Raw genomic sequence first — 27,561 nt, 5'->3', positions numbered from 1 at the left:
TTGTTGGTATTGTTACTGGGGCCTGTGTTTTGTGGTCAGCAATTGTTTTCTTTTATGTTTTATTTCTCTGCTGTTCTTGTTCTTGGTGTTTATGTTCCTTCATTTGTCCACCATGTTGCTTTTGGTTTCCTAGTGGTTGTTGCTGTGTAAACCGTGTTTGTTCCTTTTGCGGCTGCATGGTAGTTAATTTTCCTTGATCTTGTTCTGGTTGTTGTTTGTTTTCCAGATTGTTGTTGGTTTTCTTTATTTGATGTCTGCATTCCACTTGGGTCCTGTTCTGTTGTTATTGTTGTTATTGTTGTTGATTTATCCTCGTTAGTGTTTGTCTGACTATTATTTCCGCTTCTTGTGCTGCTTGGGTTATTCGGACATTTGTGAGGTGTGTGTCCTGTCTTTTCGCATTTATTGCATTTCCGATGGTAGATACACCCTTTATACCATGTCTTTGCCAAAAAGCCGTGTAAAAAGAAAGCTCGTTTTACCTCTGGTAGTTTGCTCCTTTCTACTTCCAAGATTCTCGTTCCATTGTAAATTGTCATGGGGATGGTTCCTAGTCTTTACGATATCACTTTAATTTTCAATTTCGTCTCAAAGTTCTCAACTGTAGCTTCCAGTGGTAGCTTTAGTGGTATATCTGAAATGTGTAGCTCTCCAGTTTTTTTATTTTTTATTTTGCGTAGGATTGGTGTGGGCTCTTTGGCTGTTACTCCAGCAATATTGAAATCTCCATACAGTAGTATAGGCTGGGTTCCTTTTGGGCGTACGATATAACCTTCGTCCCCTTTTCTGTTTATTGAGTAAACTCGTTGCAAACTTTCCGGAATCTGCAATTTAATTGCAACCATTACTGACGTTATCCCTGGTATTTTTTCTCTCGATATTTTGGTCATATCTACTTCCTGTGCACCTTTCTTATATGTACATTCCAAGTAGGATTCTTCTTGTCGTTCTGTCCGTCTTGTATTGAAGTATTTCTCCAGTTCTCTAACCGGTTTATTTGCTCTGATAGTCGCCATTATTTTTCTCGTGTATCCAGTGCTGAAAAAGCAGCGTGTTCAGTACTCATTTCTTTTAGTCTCTAGTTTAGTTCATTTAGTAGTATTCTACTAGTTATCCGTTGTATGTTTCCTTATACTTATAGCATAATTCTTTCGTGATTTTTAATCCATTTTATATTTGCTCTGTCGGTTCGATTGCTACTGCGAGTGAGGTTTGCTCCCACTTGCTTGTTTAGGCGGCCTTGTACTGTCCTATGGCGGTATTACGAGATAATATTGCGTATTTACTAGTTAACGTTGCGTTAGTGCCAGCACACACTCGAGTTAAATGTAGCAATTCAGTATGTATTAGCTGCGCTAGGTGTCAACCAAGCAGCATGTGACACCAGTAGGTATAACGGTACCAATTGCGCAAGTCCAGGTGGGCGGAAAAGAAAAAAAAAAAACACTAGCTGTGATTGGTGCATTATGTAAGAGTTGTACTTTCTGTTAGGCTAAAAAAAGTTGTGCCTCTTGGCAACATGTGAGATTATGTTAATTCATATCTAGATCATATTTTGTATTTTTGTATGATTGGCTGAAACTGTCTGTTGTGACTTGATAACTCTTAACCCTATCTCGTTCCAGCAGAGTTATCTCTCTTAAATGCAATGGAGTACCTGGTTTTGTCCTTGTCAAATTGACAATCTAACATTGTTTTTTATGACAGTGTGTGACATGCCTGCTAAAAAGTATATTTATTTCACAAAACATTAGCATTGAGGTATATGGAAAAACAATAAGTACCGTGATACCAGTAGCGATTGTGGAGTGTAGGTAACACCTTCAACACATGTTAAATAATACATAGTCTATCCTCTTGATAATGGTAACATGTTTTTCCAAGTTCACATACATAATAACTTTGTATTGATGACACGGGGCTTCCTCCGGCGGTAATATGATACCTGTCTCACTTTCTGCTAACACTGGGGTGTTGTGCGACTATTCTATCATCCACACGATGGATATATGTCAATTTAAAATCAGTGTACTGTCCCTATAATGTGATCTCGAATAATAACTGAATAATGTGTGCATTTTCTGTCATTCTCATAATCCATGCAAAGACCCAGGAAGGTCTGATCATATATATATATATATATATATATATATATATATATATATATATATTGTTATTGTTGTTGAGTTTAACGCCATTTTTCAGCACACGATAGGCTATACATGGCGGCCAGTATTAATGGTGGAGGAAGACCCCGGGAAATCCTCAAAAAAATTCAACGACCCTCGAGAAGCTATTGACAAGCTTTTTCACATACCCACATTGGCCGAGACTCGAACCCACGCAGACAGAGGTGAGATGGCAGTGATCCGGAGCGGAGAGCGCTTTAGACCACTCGGCCACTCTCTCTCTCTCTCTCTCTCTCTCTCTCTCTCTCTCTCTATATATATATATATATATATATATATATATATATATATATATATATATATATATATATAGTGTGTGTGTCTGTGTGTAGAAAATCACCTTTTCAAATGATGAACAACTGTCGAATTCCATCTGGTTTATGACGCCGTTATTAACATTGATAATAAAATTATGCACATTTGTTGGGATATGTTTGGTGAAGAACCAAACCGAATGGCCCACCACGTTTGCTGACCTGGGTTGATGTGATAGCAGCTTCGGACTTGCACCCTTTTGGTCGCATGTCCAGCATATAAACCACTTCGCCACCGCTGTTGCTGCCTCCCTTAGTCTCCTGTTATGGCATACATGAGATTGTATCGGGCTCAATGAGCAAAATCAGCGGTTTTTAAGTAGTCTAAGCGTACTAATATAAACAAAATACCACAAGATAAAACACCATAAAATACCTCAATATAAAACACCACAAAATACCACAAGAAAAAACACTACAACGTTTATTGAAGACAAGCTAAACACTATTTCATGAAGTTCATATGGGAACAAGTTCGCATTTGTCATTTTCTAGTTTTGTTACTGTAACTCATACATAATTTGAAATGACTTTTTTTCACCACTGTTTTTCATGCAAAAGACTTATCGATAGATAATTTTGCTTCGAATTCTCAAAACTCTCTTTCATGGGACAGGTGATTTTCTCATGTGAAGGTGTTCTACTGAATTTACCTTTGTGCCTTCAATTTGAGAAATAAAATGACTTCCATTTGTTTGCCCCAATCAGGAAGTTGATACAATGACTTATCTTTAATTTTAGCCATTACTGGCAGACACTATTCAAATGAACTTTGTCACGATCGTCTAAGTCCATGCAGTGTCTATATAAAATTAAATCTGTCTTCTTATCGGGTTATGTAGTGAACCTTGTTTATAAGCCCAAAGTACGATAACGATCCGAACCAAATGGCAAGAGAATGTCCCGACATTTCTAGTATGGTATAGTTTAGAAGCAATTAGGATTTAAGAAGGCTATTTCGATAACTGGCCTCTTTGTTGTTATCTATAAAAAAAAAAGACCCATGACGCTCGAATCGGGTCAGATTTATTACAATCATAACTATGCAATATTGAGGTACGAGTCATGAAGAAATACTATAAAGCAATGTATATAGATGTGAAAAAGGTACATAACTGGGATTAATTTGTATAACCATGTCAGCAAACAGTAAGTGATAAAGTACGTAAAGAACCATTTTACAGAGAACTAGAAATGACCATTACCTGTATAAATATGATTATATTTATTGGCAGTGAAGCTTAGAGATACGAACTACATTTAGATCAGTGTCCATCGAACCGTGTCAAATGTAGCCAATGCATGTAAGGTTCAGGACGTTATGAATGATGGTCTAGGAAAATTCAAACAAAGGGATATAACAATGTCCGAAACTTCCTAGTTGCTCACCAGGTAGCTATATTACTTTCGATTGGATGGGTTGATAACACAGGAGAGTAAAGTCGGTGAGTAGAGTGATTCTCTCTCTCTCTCTCTCCCTCACACACACACACACACACACACACATACACGCATACACAGACAGACAGAGGAATATAAATTCATGAATAAAGAGTGTGGCTATTTTATTACTTATCTGGCATCGAATAACAAATTTGGACAACAAGTATCAGATACTCTTGTCAGTTTAAGTGGTACGTTAGGATATAAGGATGGGTGGATAATACAGCAGAGGAAACCGATGAATCCGGCGAAAACATACGCTCGAAAGGCGGCTACTAACATTATGCCCCTGATCAAACAGTGATCCGAAGAAGGCAAAGACCGGGGCTTCAGTTGCTTATAGTCAAGTCATTATGCCTATTTCTTTACCTTGCTTTTGACACCTCACCTCTTCTCAAGAAAACAGTGCATATCACTGATAGTATCAGTTTATCCACCTCTGATTAAAGACATTAATGTGTTCTGTGTTATGTATATGTTATTTTCATTATGACGATTTTATGAATTTGTACACAGTTTCGAAATTTGTTTTCAGTATAAATCTATTTAACCGTTTTGATTCTTTTATGGCTGTCATTTCATAGTTTTCTTTAAATAACGACCGTTCTGATGGTCAAAGTGGTTTGACAGTCCGTCTCGAACGTGTGATGTTGCGGGTTCAGACCAAAGCCGTGTCATACCAAAGACTTATAAAAATGTCACTCGCAGCTGAATCACATAGCGTTCAGCATTAAGAGGCTAGTGTTAGGACTGGTTGGCCTGGTGTCAGGATAGTGTGATAGGGTGGTACATTATGCTACATGCATGCGGCATGAAGCCCCAGTGCTTGACATCACTATAAACTGCACAATGCAGACATCGCATCGATACAACTAAACATTTTTTAAGCTACGTTAAAGATTCAAATCACACACACACTTCACATATCTGAAGCACGCAGTTCTCTCTCTCTCTCTCTCTCTCTCTCTCTCTCTCTCTCTCTCAGTAAGGTTATAAGGTTCCAGATATGGGTCATTTACTTTGATCTCCTTTTATTTATTTAGTGTTATTAGAGGCATACTTGGTCATTTTAACTCGTCTCTCTGCATACGTAATGTGTGATTAACAAAGTAAATATACATATGTATATGTGTGGAATTCAATTTTACATGTTGTTTGAAAACGTGAAATTTAATTGGAACGCATGGTTGAGATTTAACAATGTTGTTTAAATAAGTAAAGCATATGTACTCTATTTATCTTGTTATATCTGGTTAAGTGTACGTTTAAATCCGCTACTATAACAATTATCGATTCATTGTGTAGGTCCAAACCCTGAATTATCGAATTGCTATTGCATTGTTAAATTATACCTTGTCTTGATTTGAGCCTGCATTGTCACGTCAGCTACAATATAACGTCAGACGGAAGTCATGAAATCTACACACCCGCACAATGTGTACGGATGAAAATGTTATTAACTGCTCGAGTGGGGTCGTATTTGGTGGTATGAAACTCTAAATTTGAAATCTAGACCCGAAAGGGGTTATTGTTGTTTTGGGTTTAGTACCATTTCTCAGCACAAGATAGGATATATATGGCCTGTATAACTGGTGGAGGATGAACCCGGAAGAAACACATTTGAGAACCACCGGCCCACTTGAAGCTACTGGCAGGCTTTCTGACATAGCCATATTGGCCTGATCCGAGACTCGAATCCACCGGATAGAAGTAACGTAGCAGTGATGGAAAAATGCGAGCGCTCAAGATCACTCGGTGACCGGGGGCCCGACTAAAATGTGGAACATTTTCTCATAATTTATAAATATATGATTGGAAAAAGATAATAAGATTTCATTATAGTTCATATCATATAAAGGATATGTGTATGTTTTAGTCATTATAGATGAGCTGATGTTATTTAGAATAATTGTACGAATTGCATATTTTTTTTGTGGGAAAGCTGGTATTGCCTTTATATAGGCAATTACAGTGTTTACTTACAGTTGGTCATGCACTTCTGTCATAGATGCATCAATTATCTAACTATATATTATATTAACGATATTTTTCTGGATAAAGTGACTACTGATATATTTGATGATAAGGTGCTAAACTTAGTATATGTGCGTGACACACACGACATGAAATATCCGTTAATCTCTTAGAACAAGCAAATTTTTCTTTTATTTTATGCTCAAATGTATTGGCTACCAATATGTACTGTAACTGAAATCGGAGATTTCTTGCGGTATCTCACACTTTTCAATCAGCGGAGTACAGTTTATGTTCTGTCGTATTTTGTGGATATTCGCACAAAAATATAAATAATAACAATATCAAATTTTCTAATTATTGGGAAAAATACAAAACAAACAAAACAAGAAGAACAAAAAGAAAAAGAACACGTAATCAAACAATTTGAATTTAATGATGCATGCTGAGCGATCTGTACCTGGTCACTCGTGCGTGAGAGGTGTACATAGGTACCATTATGTGAAACAAGTGACAAACAGCGAGTCAATTTTTATCATTGTACGTGTACTGAGGGGAGTGACAGACTGGTATTCGTATTTCATTCACTACAGTGAATTATCTCCAAATCCACTAATTCATGGGCTAGGCTAAAATAAATATAACTATTCCTGTCAAGATTATAAATGCAATGATTAGGACAAGAAAACGTTAAAAATCAATACTTACGAACTAGACCTAGTAAGGTGATTGCTGGTATTATCGGGCCGCTAACATCAATATGGCCTATTTAAGTATCAAATCTCACGCAGTGACTACGTAAGGGAACCTAGATCATAGGGAATCTAAAAATAAGATTTGTTTCTCGTGCGGGGTTCGCCCACAAGTAAATAAGTAAATGCATATAAAAATTCCGAGAAATTCAAATTCAGTTTCTGTCAGTAATTTTTCTACTTTATTGCAGTACTATTTGAAGCCGTGCTGGTCCAAATAAATGGGGATGAAACTTGTCTTCTGATATGATTTTACAGTTAAATGAATATTAACACAGATTGCTTGGTATTGCTTGGAGTAGACATAAGACAGAAAAATACGGACACGAGAGTCAGTGCTTCGAAAGCTAGCATTTGTTAAAATTTGGATCACATCTATTATTATTCTTCTACTTGGATTGTGTGTCGTCCTTTGTCCATGATTATATGCTAGGAATATTTCATTTGTATTGTATGACTGACCTATGTTTATAACTGATATTAAGAGCTGGGCCTACCTGACTAATATTTTGTTTATTTTATAACCACCTATTATATAACTAAGTCTTGTCATTACTTTTAGTTTATATATCAAGATCATTATGACTTGGAGGTAAACATGTGTATGTGTCATTTTGACCTTGGAAGTTTCTAGAAGTGATTATGTTTATGAATTTGATGGGAAATTGGCCCTCATACTGGTTCTGTTATTGTGTCTTACGTTTTTATATAGAGGTAATGATCAACAGAATTATTAATTCCTACTTTAACATTTTTGTAGTTGATTCAGTCTTTTAATTGTGTTTAGTTTTTAATTAGAGATGACTGACATATTTAAATTATTCACTGAAATTACCAAGTGCTTAATGCTTTCGGACTAAATCACTATTTTGGTATTATTGTGAATTCGTTCAGAGACTTTTTGATTATATCACTGATGGATCAAGACTGTTATCACATAGACACTATTTCAAGCTATTGGTACAAAAGCACTTTTAAGATTAGAATTCATTTGGAATATCACTGGAATCCTTTCGGAATACTGGATACTGTTCGCACTTGTGATATAATGTTTAGGATTGTTTTGGATGTAATTCACAACACTGTAAGTTTTTAATAAATTTGCCCTTGTATTCTTGGGAAATAATTATTTGTTGAATTACAAAATGCGCTGGTTTTCGCTCTTTTGCTGTTACTTAGTTTAAAAAAAGAGTCATAACACATCAAAGTACACAGAAGCAGCGACGTAATACACACGTTAAAATTTTACTATGATTTGGAATTGATTTATGCGTCACAGTAAACAGAAACAATACTAGAATAAATAAGCTCGTAAGCAGTGAAAAAAGTAAGATGGGGAGGAATAACGCAAAACCTAAGGGGAAAATTACTTGAAAAATGGACAACCGACTCCAATCTAGTTATTCTTAACAATGGAGCAGGAACAAGATTAGACCCCATCAAAGGCGCACTATCAGCAATTGACCTCACCATAGTCACTCCTAAACTGGCCCTAATCTCAGATTGGGAAGTTGATAAAAGTAGCACCCTTGGAAGCGATCACTTCCCTATCCTATTCACCCTCAATATAATGACTCAAATACACCCAACTAACAACATTTAAGGTGGAGGTGTTGACAAAGCCGATTGGGATAAATTTAAAATCGCCCTCTCTACAATAACTCTAGCAGATCTATATAATGATAACATTGATCAATACAATCTAAATGTAATGAACGCCCTAACTGAGGCAGCTAAATATGTATACCCAGAACAGGAGGGCAACAACTTAAACCCACTGTCCCATGGTGGAACGAAGAATGTAAAGTAGCTCAAAAAACTAACAAAAATACCCTTTAATCGATTTAAACACACAGGGAACTCCAATGACCTTAGGATTTACCAAAATAGGGAAAAAGAAATGAAAATAATTATCCAAAATGCAAAAGAAAAACCCTGGCAAGCCTTCTGCTCTAATATAAACTTCAAAACCAACGCAAAACAGGTATAGGACAAGATATCTTCAGCCGTAATAGTAAAACGTTGTTCCTAAGAATGAGTCTATACTAGAATAGGCGCACCCATTGTAAGCCCCCATTTTGCTCTAAACGATTCGCATTTCTACCGGAATAAGTTTTTCGTTCATTCCCTCTCTGAAGTTACCACGTATCGATACGCTTCTCATATATTGCCATTCATGGAACCTTCAATGTTCACACTTATAGAAATTAAATTAAAAACACATGCAATGACTATGGCTTCTGACTAAAATTTTTGTTTTTTCTATCACAGTAATTGTCAGAAAAAGGAGAGATGGGGTCAGGAGCATCCAAAGACCTTAGCAGGTATGTATCTATTATCATGTTATTCACAAAACACTTTGAAGAGATGACGTTTAACATTGCAACATGGTATAAATACTTATAAAATAACGCCTGCCACTGTGGTTTAGTTACAGTTTTTGTAGCTGAATGTAGCTTTTGTAAATTGTTTCTCTCGAATCCATTTAAACGTAATAAGTGCTTTCGTCTACCTATTAGTTATGTTTGTTTTAAAAATATTTTACTCTACGAGAGAGAGAGAGAGAGAGAGAGAGAGAGAGAGAGAGAGTGTTAGTTGCGTTTTTAAAGTTTTTTCTTGTCTCGATTAAATTTTTCACTCCTAAAATACATACTAACATGCTATGACGTTTCATCAAGCTACAGTCCATGGAATCGAGTGCCATATTTTGGAACAAAAAATGCACTCTCTCCAAGACATGAAGGAAGGCTAAAAGTGCCAGTTTGTTTCTTGTATTGTGTGAACTGCCACAGGTTTATCTCTAATAGAATATGCCATGAGATCAATCCTGGCCAGATATATATCGTTTTATCAAAATATCAAGGCAGAGGAAGCAGAATAAGATTTAGTTTTATAGGGATGCATGAGCTGGTAAAGGTTTGGAAAATGTCATTACAAGTCAAGCGAATCTTCATAGGCTTGCAGAGTTGACACTATTCTATAAGATATTTGCCTTGTGAGATAAAGTCTGGTGATAAAATAAATACCATGGTAGTTTTAGGTACACACACGCAATACACGATCACTACAATATGGACCAATTAATACTACATTTTTATCAAACATTTATGTACCTCCCCTTTTAAATCAGGTAGGATTTCTTATTACCATATAGATCATTGTTTTACAGCAATTTTACATTGACTCAGCTGCTTTAATCTTGCTAATCTATATTTCTATTCATTTTATACAATACCCTTTCTTGTAAAGTAAGTATAGATTTGCTCTGTGCACTAAGCGAACATTTGTAGTTCTTGTAATCAGTAGTTGATGAATGAGTAAAACGGCATAGACCCTCGTACCCATACTCATGTCTCACCTTATGATTGTAGATACAATTACAGCGAAGTCTAAGAGCTCATTATATATGCTTTCAAAAATATGAAATTGCGACTTGTTCATTAAGAATGGTCTCACGGGGTTTCTTTCTTTTCCATATGACTTGTGTTAATGGACATTACTGTTTGAAGGTTGAAGAGAGAGAGAGAGAGAGAGAGAGAGAGAGAGAGAGTTAAATTTGTGAGTATAAATTAATGATACTATTGATAGTAGAAAACTAAATGTCGAAGCATAAATTGGCAATAGTATCTTTACTAAGCTTATCGATATTTGCTTCAAATTAGAGTGCTACAATATGATTAAATACAGTGTCTTATTTCATAATACTTGTGATTCTTGTATTTGTGCAAATTGTATGTTCTGTTTTACACATGCAGCAAAAAGGAGCCGCAGTCATCTAGAAGGTATAATATCACAACTTTTCTGTTTCTTTGTAGACAGAAGTATAATCTTATCTTGATTTATCACATGACTAAAGTGCTTTTCAAGTTCATATTTCCGCATCATAAAATCTGTTATTAAAATGCGAACTAACACCTCATAATGTCAGCGACGTACATGGGGTAAAAGATTAAATTCGATTTCGACAATTAAATGTCGAAATACATCACACGTTTATGTGTGTCCGGTAAACATTGAGTATCTTCTCAAAACTGAGACCAAAATCTCTAATATATTAAGCATTTATGCTTTTTGAAGCATTCGAATGCATTTTGTTTTTACCCCGAATAATATCTGACCTCTGGCAACGTGACACTTTGTATCTCCTCTGAAAATGTGTAGATTCATCCATTACTTTTTGTGCATGCGGAAGTATAATTCAGTTTCTTTCAAGTTATAATTCACATTCTAATATATTTCAAAAATATTTCATATTAAACTCTCAAAATTATTTCAGGTGCTTCTGAGGGTACTAACACAGGTTTCTTACAACAAGAATCTCGAACAGACTTTCCTTCATGAGAGCACGATCGAGCTTTTACGGTTGCTTTCACTATTGTGTGTGTGTGTGAGTATGAGAGAGAGAGAGAGAGAGAGAGAGAGAGAGGTATATGTATCTACTAACAAGACCATGAGGTCTTACAACGTTGACCTATATCATTTGTAGCTTTTAGTTTCCATTATTAGCTTTTAATTTAATTCCCCATTTTATATGAAACGTTCGCAACAACTTGTATAACATTTCGTCTGGAATGATGTCTGTCTGTTTGTGTGAGAGAGTAGAGATGGAGGGAAGGAGTCAGTAAATCCGTTGAATTTGACCTAAAATCGATCGGCGCGTTTCAACACATTTTCAGGGGCAACGTTTATATATTTAGATGATTAGCACAATAATATTTGTGTAATCCTGTAAGGAATGAGATTCATTTAGCGAGACATAAAATGTACTCAAACTCCGCAATCATGCTCATTTAAATGTTGATGACATTCGTGGAAAAATTCCAGCCACAATGTTTCACATACTTTAAACTTGTCTGACGAAATGTCTGTTTAAGCTCCTTCTAGACACCGTTCCGCACACATAATTTACTAATCAATTCACACACACACACACACACACACACACACACACACACACACTTGTCAATTTTCGCACACACGATTCACTGCTCAGTTCACAGCAAGTGAAATAACATTACAAGAACTGATTTTACGTCCAATCGTCATCAGGGCTTCATCATATTACACGAGTCTGAAGGCGCGCGTGAACAGTTCTACTTGGCTGCCATAAACATAAATTCTTGCTCTAGCAGCAGGGAAGCCGTACAGACCAGACGGTTCCAGCAAAAATAAACCTTCCTACGAGAACTTTCTCCGTAGAAGCCTCAGAAATCAAAAATAAAGCCTCCCACGAGAAACAATTTGCGTAAATTCGACCCAGAGTGCAATTTTTGTGTGCAAATTATATGATTCTGGACAAGGAAAAAATACTACTTTTCGGGGGTGGGGGGTGGGAAAAAGATCGGGTGTCGATGAAGTTTGCAAGGAAAGGGCTGCAATTTCATGAGTAAATTTGATCAAGACCGATTCGATATCTACTACGCGGATCATGAAGATTAATCGTGATGAAACCATGCGGTGTTGCCTGAGCGTGGCTGAAGAAATTTTTGAATTTGTTTATGTCCATATCGCCGTTACACCAGGTCTGGTGAATATTTCTTAGTGTGTGAGTATCAACGCCATTGAACACCGATAAGATATTGCAATTGTCCCTAATCACCTTCGGAATCTGCGTATATCGCTGCGTCACGTAAATCACATCGGTGTTCTTGTGTCGGCCACGCGAAAATATTCTAGCCGGATTGGTCTGCTTATCCAGCATCACATCATCGAAAACAACGAGATTATTAACATCGCCATCTAAATTTTCCACTGATGGAGCTTCATTGATATCCGTGATAAATTCTATCGTTCCTTCGTCAGTATTGTCGCTAAATTCTTTTAGTACTTGATAACATCGCTGATCATCAACAGATGGCGCAACCAAATACAATTTGTCCCATTTTATCCATCGCATTAACAAATTTAATAACAACTGCGTCTTTCCAGATCCAGACGGGCCAATAATTATCATTCTTATTGAATTTGGTAACGCCGCGTTATGTTTCATTTGCTCGCGTTTCTTCGTGGCCGAAAAATCAATTACATTCATATTACTAGAATACATGGATCTATATTGTGTTAAGTGTCGCACGCGCACAGCTACGATAAATCCAATCGAAATCGTCACACGCAATAACAGAAATGCAGTCAAGGGTGAATGCGAAGTTTGCAAGACAATCAAGTTTAGATTTGTAAAAAAAAAAGTAGAACCGGAGGAGATATCGCCGCCTCCCTAACAAATTTACCTGGAGCTCCTTGGGCGAAATATCCCGGAGAGAAGCATCTGCCAGGATATAATTACTGCGGACCCGGCACGAGGCTAGATATGAGACTCAACAATAATGATCAACCAAATCCTGGCGAAGATCCAGTAAACGCTATCGATAACGCATGTTACTACCACGATCTTGCGTATCGTAGCGGGGATTTACAACAAAGACATCTCGCTGATATTAGATTAATTCACGCAATAGACGCAATTCCTGATAAAAGTTTCAAGGAGAAATTGGCAACTTGGCTGGTAAAAGGCGCGATGAAAGGTAAATTAGTATTCGGCGCTGGTAAATAATAATGGAGCAAATATATTATTCTCCGCGAGGATTCTGGCGAGGAAAATCAGCAATTGCCAAACTTGCTAAAGCAGCAAAAGTAAAACATTCCGTTGCTGCATCGTGGCTATCAAAGCAGGCGGCCTGGCAAATTTATCTTCCTCCGCCTAAAAAAATACCATATGCAAGTTTCTCCGTCAGCGTCCCTAATGAAGTCCATCAGGCTGATTTAATGTTTCTTCCTCATGATACCGTCGACGGAGTCACATACAAATATGTCCTGACGGTTGTTGATATCGCTAGTAGGTACAAAGAAGCAGAACCATTATCAAATAAAACAGCAACGGAAATTGCAAAGGCGTTTGAGAAAATTTACTCGCGATCTCCGTTAACTTGGCCGAAGCTTCTCCAGATTGATCCAGGACGAGAATTCCTCGGCGCGGTTACTTCATTGATGAAAAAAAATAATGTTAAAATCCGACGTGGTATAGTTGGTGTTCACCGTAGTCAGGCTATCGTTGAAAGATTCAACAAAACACTAGCTGAAAGATTATTCGGATATCAGTACGCGAGGGAATTTATCCAGGATAAACGATCTCATGATTGGGCAACAAGATTGCCTCATGTGATTAATGCGCTAAATAACGAAGTAACACGAACAATATCAATGAAACCTGCAATTGCAATTACAAAAACAAATATACCTTTGAAGCGAGATTCTACGATTCCGCCTGTGCTAGGTAGCGTCACGGTCAGGTATTTATATAAGGAAGGAGAAGCTGAAGGAGGAAGAAAAAGAGCAACTGATCCAACTTGGAGCGTTACGACACATAAAATATCAGCCGTAACAAGATCATCAGGAAGACCAGCAATTTATTTCTTAGATTCGCTAGCACCACAACGAGGATTTACCAAGGAGGAATTACAAATAATACCGAAAGATACTCAACTACCGCCAGCATCATTAATGTGAAATCTAATTCTACCTAACTGAGATAATTTTCTTACTCGAGACACGGCTAGATAAACTAAATTTGACCAGGAAATTCTATCATCGACGATCCAAACTTGGTCGTCTACGGTCAATCCCTGTGATGAATGTATCGTTGTTGCATATCCTAGTTTCCATGGCGATCTTTCTACGTTTATCGCGTCATTGACGAGATTGATATCAACGAGAATAATATCATTCAAAACCAAGATTTTTTCTTCTCCACATGGTAAAATAACATTAATATTTTGTTTCCTGGTATCAGCGGGTCTGTAACACAGCGGCACCTGTAATGTTGGAAATTTCTCACAATGAAGTTTGAATAACTTATCCTGAATAACATCGCGAACAATTTTTCTACTAGCAACAATCAGATGATCTGGACGCCACAAATTTAGAAAAATATCCATCGGAGTTTCATCGATTATTCTTCTCATTACATCGCATTGAAATTTATTCGGTTGTAATCGAATTATTTTTTTAAATTCGGTCAGTAAATTATCATTGGATCTATAATCAGCGTCGATTTCCTCATAATAATCAACGAAGTTTCTGAGCCACTCATGAGGAGATTCACCATCAATAGGATCAGGTTGGCCATGATCTCCACACATTATCACGGCGGTATTTTTTTCCTCCAGCCATGCCAGGAATGATTTTAGCGTGATTAAATTTACTGTGCAAATTTCATCAAATATTATAATCTTGTTGATATATTTGTTTCCCATGCGAGCTGAATCCCACAATCCACCGCTGTACTTGAAATAACTATGATACGTACAAGAATCAACGCCGCGTTGCCTTATTTCTCGCGCCAATCTGTGAGTTGGAGTCAGCACTACCATATCGGAATTTGAAAATAAATTTATCGCTCGTGTTGTTTTGCCACTACCACCAGGACCGTTCATGTAGACAAATTTACTTCGTGAAATTGGATCGAACGCAGATGCGGCTGTTGATATTTCCTCACATTTATCTCGATGAAATTTATCGCAATCTTCGACATCAGCGTCCTCGCAATAATCTAGAATATCTTCGTTTTTTATTCTCCAAGTTCCCCAGGAACCATCAGTGATTAAATTTTCCAATCTACACTGATATTTCTTATCGATATAAAACGAATCCGTCGCTACCCTTACCGCGATATCAGAAAATTTGTTTATCATCGATAGTAAATTTATACTAACATAAGCTAGCATCGACGACCTCAAATGCGTATATTGCGCTGATTCTCCATCGAGGTAACTGATTACGGTACCTAACTTTGTTCCATCAATAATAATATTTTCTCTATTGCAGAATATCCCTCTCGACACTGTATCGGCGATAATAAAATCCATCTCGGCATCATTGATAAACAACCTAGCGTGTCGGTGTTTATGATCAACTGATCCTCCTTGAGTAAATTTACCAATTATTTTTCTTCCGATATCTTTCGCGTTTTCACAATCCGTTGGCAACCACACTTCGGTTTGTTTCCTATACGATATAATCGCCTCACTTACCGTCAACGATATTAACATTGACGAATCCAACATATATCTCAACAATACCGTAGGGACCCATCTTCGCTGAGATAAATGCCGACCAAACCAAATATAGCAAATTTTATGCAAATTTTCAGCAAACTCGAACGAAGTAACGTAAGCGAATCCTGTCATGACAAAATCAGGTAATGGTCCGTTAATTGCAACTCTCGTCATCTCACTGGTGGGATGACCAAATTTAGTAAAATAATCTGCACAATCGCCATATCCAAGGAAACTTCCAGGATAACACGCGCTCATGTCAATGGAAATCATATCTTCGAAATAATATTTGGTATTCCACAATCCTCCATGACCGTATTCGATACAACTAAGTTGAATATCAGCGAGGTATTCATTCCTCGTAGGTTTCCACGAATTTCTCTCTCTAGCAGCATGAGCAGCAACAGATGGAACCGTAAAACAGTTCGTTAATAACTGATCAGGGTTTGATGAATATTTCACCGCGATATTTTTCATTGATTCGTGTAATATTTCATCTCGATAAATATCTCCACGCGGCAGGATAAACTGATCATATTTTTCTTCGCTCGAGAACAACCAAACCGATATTGGATCAGAAGCGGCTAATATTTTGATATACCTGAACATGGCATCTGTGGTATCTGCCGTGGAATCAATGGGATAAAATTTAACAGCACGATCTCGTGGAAATATCATTACCGACTGCGACCACGCATGCGAATTATGATCAACAATTTCGATTGGTAATCCTCGAGATCTGTACGGAGATGAATATAATATTTCTCCTGATAATGTTTTTACCGTGATAGGAAATTTAAGTTTTTTACTTAACGCAGCAACATCGTCAATCGATGCACCATCAACAACTGTCTTCGCCCATGAGTTAATTTTATACAACCTCAATTGGGTCAAGCCAGATCCACGACGAGCGTTTTTCATATGTTCGATAACGCGCTCAGCCACGCAGTTTATCATCGGTGATTCTTTCATTGCGGGTAAATTTTTCATGTCAGGATTATTATTCAGCCGATAAATTCCATAAACAACAGCGCTAGAAGGATACGCCCTAGCATAATAAGGACCGTCAATTCCCAATAATAATCCTGGCTTCGAATTTTTATCAAGAATAACATTTTTCTTACCGCCACGTACTGGATCTCGTTTATCGCGAATGATCCAAATATCATCAGGCATTTGTGCAATAAATTTTATTCCGAAAATAAATCGCTCTTCCTTATGTTCAGATTTTATATGTTCGATTATCTTCTTCGCTCGCTCCAAATTCATCGTAGCATCAACGGAGTTAGTTTTCCATGTCGACCAAACGTGAATCGCTCCATCATCGAAAAATTCCTTCTTCCCACGATCAACTTCAGGAATGATATATTCTGCCTCATCAAGATCAAATGTATCCATTATTATATTTTAGACAAATGTTTAAATTATATAATGCAATGCAAATGGATAACAATCGGATCAACAAAATCATGCGACAAATCCTGCAGAGGCGATTATTGTGGCGCTCACATATATGCGATTCGACGAGGCAGTAAAGGACCACAGCGATGTTTAGTTTGCCAAGTTGGCATTCGAGGAAAGACACGATTATGTTTCTCCTGTGGAGGGAAAAATTATCGTGAGTTACGAAGATATTACGAAAAGAAATCTTCCTCGGTAATAACTTGCGAAGAAGATTATATTAATCGATTCAAAGCAAATTACGATTTAGACAAACAGAATATTGTATATGGAACTGAAATCAACGATTCCTGCAATGAAAATCATTAACGAGTATAGATCTCATCCAACCATCAAGGGTTACGAGGCATCATCGGATGGTACAGTCAGAAATGCTAGAACGAAGAATCATGTTGGTAATGTTGATATCAATGGATATCTCAGATTTTCAGTCAATAAAAATAGACGAAGAAGCGCAAATTATTCCAACCATAGATTCGTTTACGAGTGTTACAAAGGACCAATAGAAATTGGACTTGTTATTGATCATATCGACGGAGATAAACTCAACAACAAACTTTCCAATTTACGCGCGATAACCCAGAGTCAAAATTCAAGATATGGTAATACCGGTGGTGCACGATCAGCTAAGGCCGTCAAATCAGTAAATCAAAAAACTGGTGGTGAGCTTGTATTTGAGTCGATGACTGCAGCAGCAAAACATTTCGTTATTAACTCACATTCGGTACAACGAGTTGCAGAAGGAATAATTAATGCGACGTTTTCTTATGATGCTGACGCGTGGATCAAATTCTCCTACACTCGAATAATATTTGATTCGGAGAGTGATGAAGAATAATTGAATATTACAAAATTATATATGGACGAACAAACTATAAACGACATCATCGAAGCGATTGATGATCTGAAGAAGAAAATAAATCTTCCATCGGATCTAGATACAAATAAAATTCGATCTGAATTCGAAACAATTGTTCAAGGAAAACTTGAATATAAATACACGCTACCATCGGAGTACAAATTAATAAAGAAAATCCAGATTGCGATATATCAATCACTTGCGACAGTCAACGATAATCAAATCGAGGATTTCGTTAAATTATCGATGTTGGTGGAGAATGCTAGGTTGATTTTATCAGACGCATATGAATCACGAAAAATTACAAGTTCTCGTGTCAGACAGTTGAAAAGACTTGTCGATGAAAGTAAAGTTAGGGAATCTTCTGATTCCTGAATACTTCCACAAAAAAAAAAACAAAAAGATTAATTTTGAAAATTTCCCTGGATTTTATTTATCTTTTTGGCCCATTTTTCCTTGGGGGATAGATTTACGATCTTACTAGCAGATTGATACTTACGGTTTCTCCTCGTATATCAAGTAAATTTCCTTTCTGATCCGTTAGTTTGAAATTTATCCTTGACAACAATCGATTATGACATCGCAGGTAAAACGGATTAACTGGCTCTTTTATTATCAAATAACCAGGAGAGGCGCTAGGTGAAAACGAATATAAGATAAAACCCTGATGAGCTTGATTTGACTCTGACGAATCAACATTATAGCTACCCTCAACAACATCCGCGTGAAGATAAATCGCGATAACTTCCGTTATATTAACGATGCCAGGAGATATATGTCGTCCCCCCCTGTTCGGATCGTTATTGTGTTTGAGAATCAATTCTGAATGTACTTTTTTAGTCCACGCGGCATGTAATTTCGGAAATAAATCATCGATGGTATCAGTGACGGATTTTCTCATTTCATCAACATCATAATTGGGAAATTTGAAATTTGGCAGTGTTTCATTGGTTAATTCAAATACTCTCATGAATTTTTGTTTTTCTCCTGAGTTTCTGATCAACTCGAATTTGCTGATAGGAAGAACATAATCGGCAATTGATATATCGTCGACTATCGACTGAATAAACATACCGTGATAATATTCAATATCATTCGCAAGTTGATTTAAAATCTTCACGTGTTTGATAATTTCGTTACATGAACCAGATTTATTTAGGATGCATTCATGAAATGATCCCCGTAATAAATTTAATTGTAATTCGTGTTCTTGAATAAACTCGTCGAGGGTTCTTCTTACCAAGATACCGTCTATGGGGGTTATTATTCTGTTAATGTTGGTAGCGTCGAAGATTTTCACATCCGGGGGAATTTTAGGAAGAGGCAACCATGAGAGAATTCTTTCGTTAACAAAAGTAAAAGCGAACATTACTAGATTAAATTTGTGGTTATTCATGAGATTGATGGCGCTGTGGATCAAAGGTTTGTGTTTTATATTTTCGTACCATCCTTCGTCGGTGGTAAAATCCGATTTTTTGGGTTCTGGTAGTTCTGGAAGGGCTTCCTCATACCAACCTGGAATAATAACATCTGGTTTTTCTGGTTTTATCAGAGGTGCGACCTCGGGCCAACCTAATATGTTTCTAATCGTTGATTGGTAAATATCTACCATATACGGTGATTTTACTTCTATCATTGACGATAGTGTTGGATCATGTGAGGATATCTTTATTCCAGGAATAGCATCTCCTGTTATATTTGATATTCTAGTGATAAACTCATTATTCAGCTGATCAATTTCATAACTGCCCGTTGGTATGCCAACGACGATCCAATCAGGTGTTCCATCGGGTTTGCTTTTATTTGCAAAAACAAGTGAATTATTTGACATCAAATTACCGAATGACGTTGATCTAACATTGGGCCAGCTGTTGTAGACACGTAATTGTGTTAACGCAATTTCATTAACACTGATTGGTGTTGAAAAATTAATGCTAAATTCTGGTTTGGTGGAACTTAGCGATATCAGTGTTGTTGTCGGTGGTGTCGTGTTTGTCACGATCTGAGCTAACTCGGACATTATTAATATTCATTTGTTCAATCTCCGAGTAAATACTGATCATTGCAGAAAATTCTAGATCGGATATAATACCGTCGTTGAGACTCTCTGAAAGTAACGATGATAATTTCGAATATGCGTCGTTGATCTTAGTTAGTTTGTTTTTATACGATGATAATTTCTCACTTGTGCACGAGGATATCTTTTTCGCGATGATATTGAGAACGCCAGCGATTGTTGTTGTTGACGAGATTATTATTGTTGCTACGATTGGCGCGATTGTTGTTACCGCAGATAAAATTATTCCTGCACCAGCGACTACCGCGGATACCGCGTACACAGCAACATCAATGGTAACTAACCTTCGTTGGTATTTCTTTATTTTTACCTGGTAATCGTCGAGGAGTTTTTTTAGCGAATCCTGCCATGATCGCGCCTGATTGTAGCGGTAATCCGATGCGGTCATTTATTAGTATCTTACGATAACAATTGCGGAATTACTGACTATATTCGGATAAAAATTCGAAAACTATACTATAACCGAATGGTCCCATGTTGGTTCTATCTGGTGGTTCTAGCACAAATGTGGCCTCGTAACCTTCTGACATAAGATAATTAAAATATTCTCCGTAAGTGCCACGGTTGGTCTTTATTTTAAAATCTGCCGAAGATTGAACGAATATTCGATATATTCCAGTAATTGGCGGGGTAAATTTAAATGTGTTATTCTCGGGTGTCCACCATGTCTCTTTTCGTGTCTCTACCACAAATGGCACATTGCAGGGTATATTTTTTGTTTCCACCTCCGCTGGTATCGAAATTCGCGATAATTTTCCAAGGTTCATTGATGATATTTTTGTGTTGATATTGTTAATTTTTGTGGTTGTTTCGATAATTTCCCTACCTAATTGATTTACGTCAATGGCGTGACTAGTTTTACTGACGGATTGGTCAATCTTTTCTGTTGCAGCAAGAAGTTTCGTGTTTAAATCTCGAATTTCATCGTTGATGGATCTTATTTTCTCGATGAGATCGCCATGTGCTGTTGAGGAAGCATCAATGAATTTTTTTATATCATCGTCGATTTTTTTATTGAGATTTTTTGATACTTCATCGAGTTTTCTAAGGTCGTTAGTTAGTTTGTTAAATTTTTTTTTCGCGTTTTCTTGGATTTCGTCGGTTTGTGTCTTATCAGCCTTCAGGAGTAATGCCGCTGATAGCTCGTTATTTTTTTGTTTTATATCCACGAAATCGGTCTTTGGTGGAAACTCCGCGATGATATTGTTAATATCAGCGATAGATTTTAATACCGATTCAGATTGACGAGTAAATTGATCAATGTGATCGCGATATTCTTCTCGCTTGATTATATCAGCTATTTTGATATTACTAGTTTGTAATCGCCCTTCGGTATTCTGAAAAACAGCAACTTCGCCAGGATCCACTTCTGACAGCGATAGAAGATTGTTAATATCGCTCTTGGTTGCAAACTTTGATGTATCGATGTCGACTGTTTCTCTTTTTTCTTTTCTGAAGAGGGATCTACCGTAAATGTCAACCATGATATTTATCTACGGTATATTCAAATAAAATTTTGCGATAAGGGTTGGATGATTTTGAAATTGCATCGAGGACGTTAATTGACTCTGGGCCGCATATTGGTGGATCCGTTAATGTTTGTGTAGGAAGAGTTGAATACCAAACCGGAATATTTAATTTTGACACGTATTTGATAAATTCGTTTGGTGGTGCTAATCCGTATGAGTCGAAGTAAACAACTTCGCGAGGATTAATCGCGTAGGCAACCCAATGTGTGCCAGGTCCAGAATTATCATCGAGATTAATTATTCCTGTCTCGGTAGGATTTGGTTTGTCCGGTAGTTGATCTCGCATAAATACGCCTCTGAAAAATTTTATTTTCTTTTTCTTTACTTCACTGAGTAGATCTAAATTTGAGGCTGGTAGACTCGACTTAGACCGGATCCGTACGGGGGTCGTCTTAGATAAAGGCCCGATCCCTTTTTTTTACGATATCTCCCTCCAGTAATTTTTCGCATTATTGTAGAGCCCAATTCAGAACCAACACCTCCGAGCGCGCCTAATCCTAGTGCCTTTCCAATCGCCGGAAGAGCCATTTTCGCTAGAGGTAATAGAAAAGGAAGAAATCCACCTGTTTTTACCATGTCTCTGATGGCGCCTATGGAGAGACTTACATGAACACCGGAATTTGCTGATTTGGCCTTAGAGAAACGTTCGCGTTGACTTTTGCTCAACGATAGTTTGTTAGGCCCGCCATGAATTTGATCGTTTTTCAGGGTTAATTTCATACCGCATCGTTTTGATATCGCTGATTGGAGCTTTTTCATCTGACCCGGGGTCAGAGTTACACTAACGTGTTCGTATGGCATATTAATAACCGCTTAATCTAAATTTGGAATTTATTACATGTTCTCTACGGGTGCGTCGATGACTCTCATTCTGCCGCTGATGCCTTCCAGGATCATTGTTCTATCACTGAGAATTACCGCGAATACCTTATATAAATTATTTCCTGTTCGAATTCTAGCTTTGAAATGAATATCAACAACTGACTGTTTTATCAGGTCGAGATGCTCCAAGGAAAAGTAATAGATAGGATAAAGTTTATTAAAATCTAGCTGTGATATTTGCAATCCAGTATCAATATTTTGATCGCGACCCATGAAACTTAGCAATCGATGATACGCGCGTGCCGTAGAATAATCGGCAAAATTGATGGATATTTCCTCGGATGGTTCTTGTTGGCCATTTACTCTCAGTGACACGTTCGTTGCGTTGATATTATCGAATATCATATGGCTGTATAATTGATGATATCTTCGTGTATGCAAAAAAGCGACAAAGATATGCCTAGGTGCAGAGGTACCTTGCTGCGATGCAATACGCCATGTAAAATCACCATCAATATCAGTAGTTGTGGAATCTGTTGTTGTCGTCAACCAAGACATTATAGATTTACCGCCTTGATTCATGAATGATAATAATTTTTCTTCTTCGATTATCGATGGAGTTATCGCTGGCATCCACAAGGTAAATTTTAGTAATTTTACTGTGCCGTTATTAGCCGCGGCATCTCCGACTTGTATCACGTTTGTTTGGTAATTGATATCACCCTCTCGCCAGATAGCATCATCGCTACTTCCTTTTCTAATAAATGTTACGGTATGTTTCGCTCCGTAGATAATTTTTCTGAAATGCCTGCAAAATCCGAATATATGAGATAATGGAATAGCACAAGAAAATTTTCTGTGATTTCCTTGTAGCATAGATTTTCGCGTGGCAAATCCGAGATTATAATCATTATTAACGCCAACAGGGAGATCTTGAATTGCAGCGGGACCAGGATTGGGTTGGGCACGATCGTTGGGTTGTCTGATTTCAAGCGGCCTACTATCGGGACGATCAGAATTATCTTTGGCAAACATCATACTGGGACCAGCTGATCTAGTAAAATCATCAGAGTATCTTGCTAGGCCTATTACCGTTGTTGCTAAGTCAACATCATTGGTAATTGACTCAATTTCTCTTCCATCAATCATGTAAGTGGCACTCTTGAATAACGCCATAATACCGTTATTGACAAATCCGACTCTAAAATCTGCTCCATAGAGACCAAGATTATCTGCTCTAATAATCTCCCCGGTAACTTCGATATATGCCTCAGATGGAAGAAAATATCGCGTTGTATCGTGAACTTGAATTTCCAAACGATTATTAGTATTTGGTGTCACTGCATCGTACGAGAAATACTGGAAATCTCTCACTGATGTGTCTCTACCTACAGGCTCGTCCATGTCGAACACTTCGTTTGACACTCTTGCGAACATTTATTATTAAGAATATCATCTAAAACGAAGACCACTGCCTGAAATGAAACTTGTATTAGCAACATCATGCGCTAGATTTGTCTTAGCAACTTCCTGCGCTAGATCATTTATTTTTTTATTTGCCGCGTCATTTATGGCTCTACTGATTTCGGGTGGCATTTCTCTGGTGATAGGTAATTTGACGGGTTGTTTTTTACGCGTTAAACTTAATATTTTACTTTTGACAGTGTTGAAGCCCTTACTGGCCAAATTACCGATACCAGAAATGGCAGTCTCGCCGATCTTTCCTATTGCTTTTGATGCGAATTGTTTGATCGCGGGTCCGATTTTAGGTATTACTCGCGTGACGAGACTTCCAATGATATCACCGAATCCATTGCCGTGTATATATTTGTATACGGGCAATCGAGAGTTTACTATGCGGACCTGTTTAGGTCTGCGTTGATGTTTGTGAACAATCATGTTATTTCAATTGTATTGTTTTAATCGATGAGTTCATCGACAAATTCCTTATAAATGTGAGAATCGATGATGCCACCACGGAATAATCGCTGACAAATATCTGAGGCTTCGTTGGTTATTTCGCGGGAGTTATTTCCGGCTCGTTTTCCTCCGATTAACACTTCGAGGCGAGATACGTCATTGACAACACTGTCAGGGCAAACTGTATATCCGCTACCTGTTTTTGGTTCTGGTGATTTCAATGGTGATACGTAGAATACTTCTTCTGACGGCGTTGAAGATAACCCTGATGAAGACGACTTCGGTGGCGATGACCCCGATGACGACGACGTCAGTGGTGAATATGGTTCTCGTGGAGGTGAGCGGCTTCTAGCAGCAGGGTGCTCATCTCTCGGGACATTCCATTTTGGGGGGGGGGGTGAAAGTTCCTGTGGTTTCCAATTTGTCGATGTTGGATCTGGAGGTGGGGAGCGGGCCCAGGGGGGACGCGTTGTAGGAGGATCCCTTGGATATAATGTAGGAGAGAGAGGGGGGTGGCGAATATCAAAGGGGGATGATGAAGGACTATCACTCTTGGGTGACGAACCCTTACTTTTAGGTGGCGAAAGGGGAGTGGGGCGAGAAGGGAGAGGTTGTAATAAAACAGAAACATCTGGTAATGGTTCGAGGAAGGAGTATGCTGATATAGGAATATTGCTGTGGGGGTATGCTGATATAGGACTATCCTTTTTAGGACTATCCTTTTTAGGACTATCTTTTTTAGGACTATCTTTTTTAGGTGTTGTTGAAGTTGATGCTCTCGCCTTTTCCTGTGATAACCTTATTCTGTGATTACCAACATCCGATGTAAATTTCGCAAAATCTTCATCAGCATATCTTATTGGTTTTCCTAAACTACCAAAATACATTATCGCATACCAATTAAGTAAGCTAATTTTATCAACATCAATATCTTTATGCAAAAAGAATCTTTTATTATCCGTAGAATCATCCGAAGCCATTTCAACTGTTGAACCATAGTTTCTGATTAAATACAACTTATTCTTATTCAAATAATTATCAGCAGATAAATTAGGATCAATTTTAAACGAACCATCATCCTCGTATGATTTGTATTCAGGTACAACTATCGGTTCATCACTCTGATCTTTTTTCTTTCTTGGTTTTCTTTCCTTTTTCTGAGATGTAGTTTTTTCTTTTGGTCTAGCTCCTAATTCCTCTGGTTGAATATCTTCCTGTGGTACTACTTTTCTCCCTCGTGTTTTTTCTTTTCTTTCCTGTTGTTTTCTTTTTCTCTCTTCTTCCGCTTGCTGTTTTCTTTCTTCCGCTTGCTGCTGATTATCATAATATCTACTTTTTGCTGCATCTAAAAATCTTCTAAAAAATGGATCATTTGTTTCACTCGCCTGTGTCATTTTCGCATAAACTTTATACAACATAATACGCCATTTACTACGAGATGGATATCTATCCATTCCTATTTCACTCAAATATTCATTTCGAATATTAAACGTATCTTCCGCAAATTGACCAAATTTATCTATATTATACATCTCAGATAACGGTCGTGTTATTATTTCCCATCCCTCATCGGTAAAATTCTCTCTTAAATCATTGATATTAAACTTCTTTTTTTCATATTTGGATTTTCTCCCTCCAGGCCCCCCTCCAGGCCCCCCTCCAGGTTTTCCCCCTCCAGGTTTTCTACCTCTAGGTTTTCCCTTACTACCTACTTTAAAAGCAATTGCAGGTTGCCCCCCCCTGTTGAGCTGCTGCTGCTGCTATTGCTAATCGATCGGGTAATGTTCGTGATTGTTCCTCAATACCTTTTAACGCGTGAAGAATTCCACTTTTCCTGAAATCTGGATCTTTTTCGTCACCATATACAGTTTTTTCGATTGTTCCGGTCACTGGCTTCAACCATTTCGCCGAAGTTTCTGAAATTCCATGTTGTACATCTTCGTAACCACGAACATTTCTCTTAAATAATTGTTTTGTCGGAATGAACTTCCTTAATGCAGCTAATTGCTCTCGCGCTAATCTTGCAGAATGAGGCTCTCCAACTGTACTAGTTTTCGGACTCATCTTATTTTCAACTATATTGTTTTAATGTGAGATAAAATTAGGATCCGCAGCCTTTTCCTTGCAAACTTCATCGACACCCGATCTTTCCCCCCCCCCCCCCCCGAAAAGTAGTATTTTTTCCTTGTCCAGAATCATATAATTTGCACACAAAAATTGCACTCTGGGTCGAATTTACGCAAATTGTTTCTCGTGGGAGGCTTTATTTTTTATTTCTGAGGCTTCTACGGAGAAAGTTCTCGTAGGAAGGTTTATTTTTGCTGGAACCGTCTGGTCTGTACGACTTCCCTGCTGCTTGCTCTTCATGGAAAAAATGATATGCAATGGAGCTAAATAAAAACATCTTTTTAAAAACTCACCTCTTAATGTTATTTCTTTTGACAAAATTGTTGTGAATATTTGATTTTGTCGCAGATAAATACTGCCGGTGTGAGATGGGGCCAACATCATCTTTATTCAACAAAGTCGGTGATTATTTAGGTCAATGGGCTGCCTGTTGGCATGATTATATCATACTGAATGATTATATCGATACTGTAGCTTACAAAAAATACATGTAATCATACTTGTACTGAATATAGTTTGATATCCAGGCCTTGTTAGTAGATACATGCCTCGATGACTTGTACTCATCGCTCATCCAACTTTCTTACAATTTGTCTATTCTTTACATACTCTAGTTGCAATTTTTTTGTGATACACAGCATAATGCTTTTCTCGATGTTTTAATTGTAAATGAAATTATTCTATTAAATATCTAAGATTCTATTAAATCTCAATATTCTCAAAATATTAGTGCACGAGTAATTTCAGTGTAGTGATGAGCCTAATGGAACTAAGTTGGTAAAAGATGAGAAAAGCTGGATCGAACACTGAACCATCTCCTTTAAATCATTTTGTAACTTTATTATCACCAGTTACGAAATTCTATTTTCCCCAAAACCACACGAAGAATTGTCCTAACTGTCCTAAAAATACAAGTCACCTGGTATTTTTGGTTATTTTGATGATTCTAATTTACACATAATCAAGTTTCATACATCCAGTGGACTATTTTAAAGGTAGAAGGAAAATGAAAACTCTTATCTACTGCTACAACGGCAGAAGCAG

General features: G+C 37.4%; 1 protein-coding gene across 1 annotated transcript in view; it reads left to right on the top strand.

Moving 5' to 3' along the window:
- The first annotated feature begins 3,468 nt into the window (after window positions 1-3,468).
- The window catches only part of LOC149775025 (uncharacterized), a 65,004-nt gene continuing 40,911 nt past the window's right edge, over window positions 3,469-27,561 (top strand). The window contains exons 1-3 of the mRNA XM_089943461.1: window positions 3,469-3,948; window positions 8,944-8,996; window positions 10,428-10,454. Coding sequence (XP_089799587.1) covers window positions 8,965-8,996; window positions 10,428-10,454 — 59 coding nt within the window. The 5' untranslated portion in view covers window positions 3,469-3,948; window positions 8,944-8,964. The remainder of the gene's footprint in view (window positions 3,949-8,943; window positions 8,997-10,427; window positions 10,455-27,561) is intronic.

This window comes from Sinohyriopsis cumingii, chromosome 19 (genome assembly GCF_028554795.1).
Source record: "Sinohyriopsis cumingii isolate HCF-2022 chromosome 19, ASM2855479v2, whole genome shotgun sequence".
Lineage (NCBI taxonomy): Eukaryota > Metazoa > Mollusca > Bivalvia > Unionida > Unionidae > Sinohyriopsis > Sinohyriopsis cumingii.
This window is presented reverse-complemented; position numbering and strand designations above follow the sequence as displayed.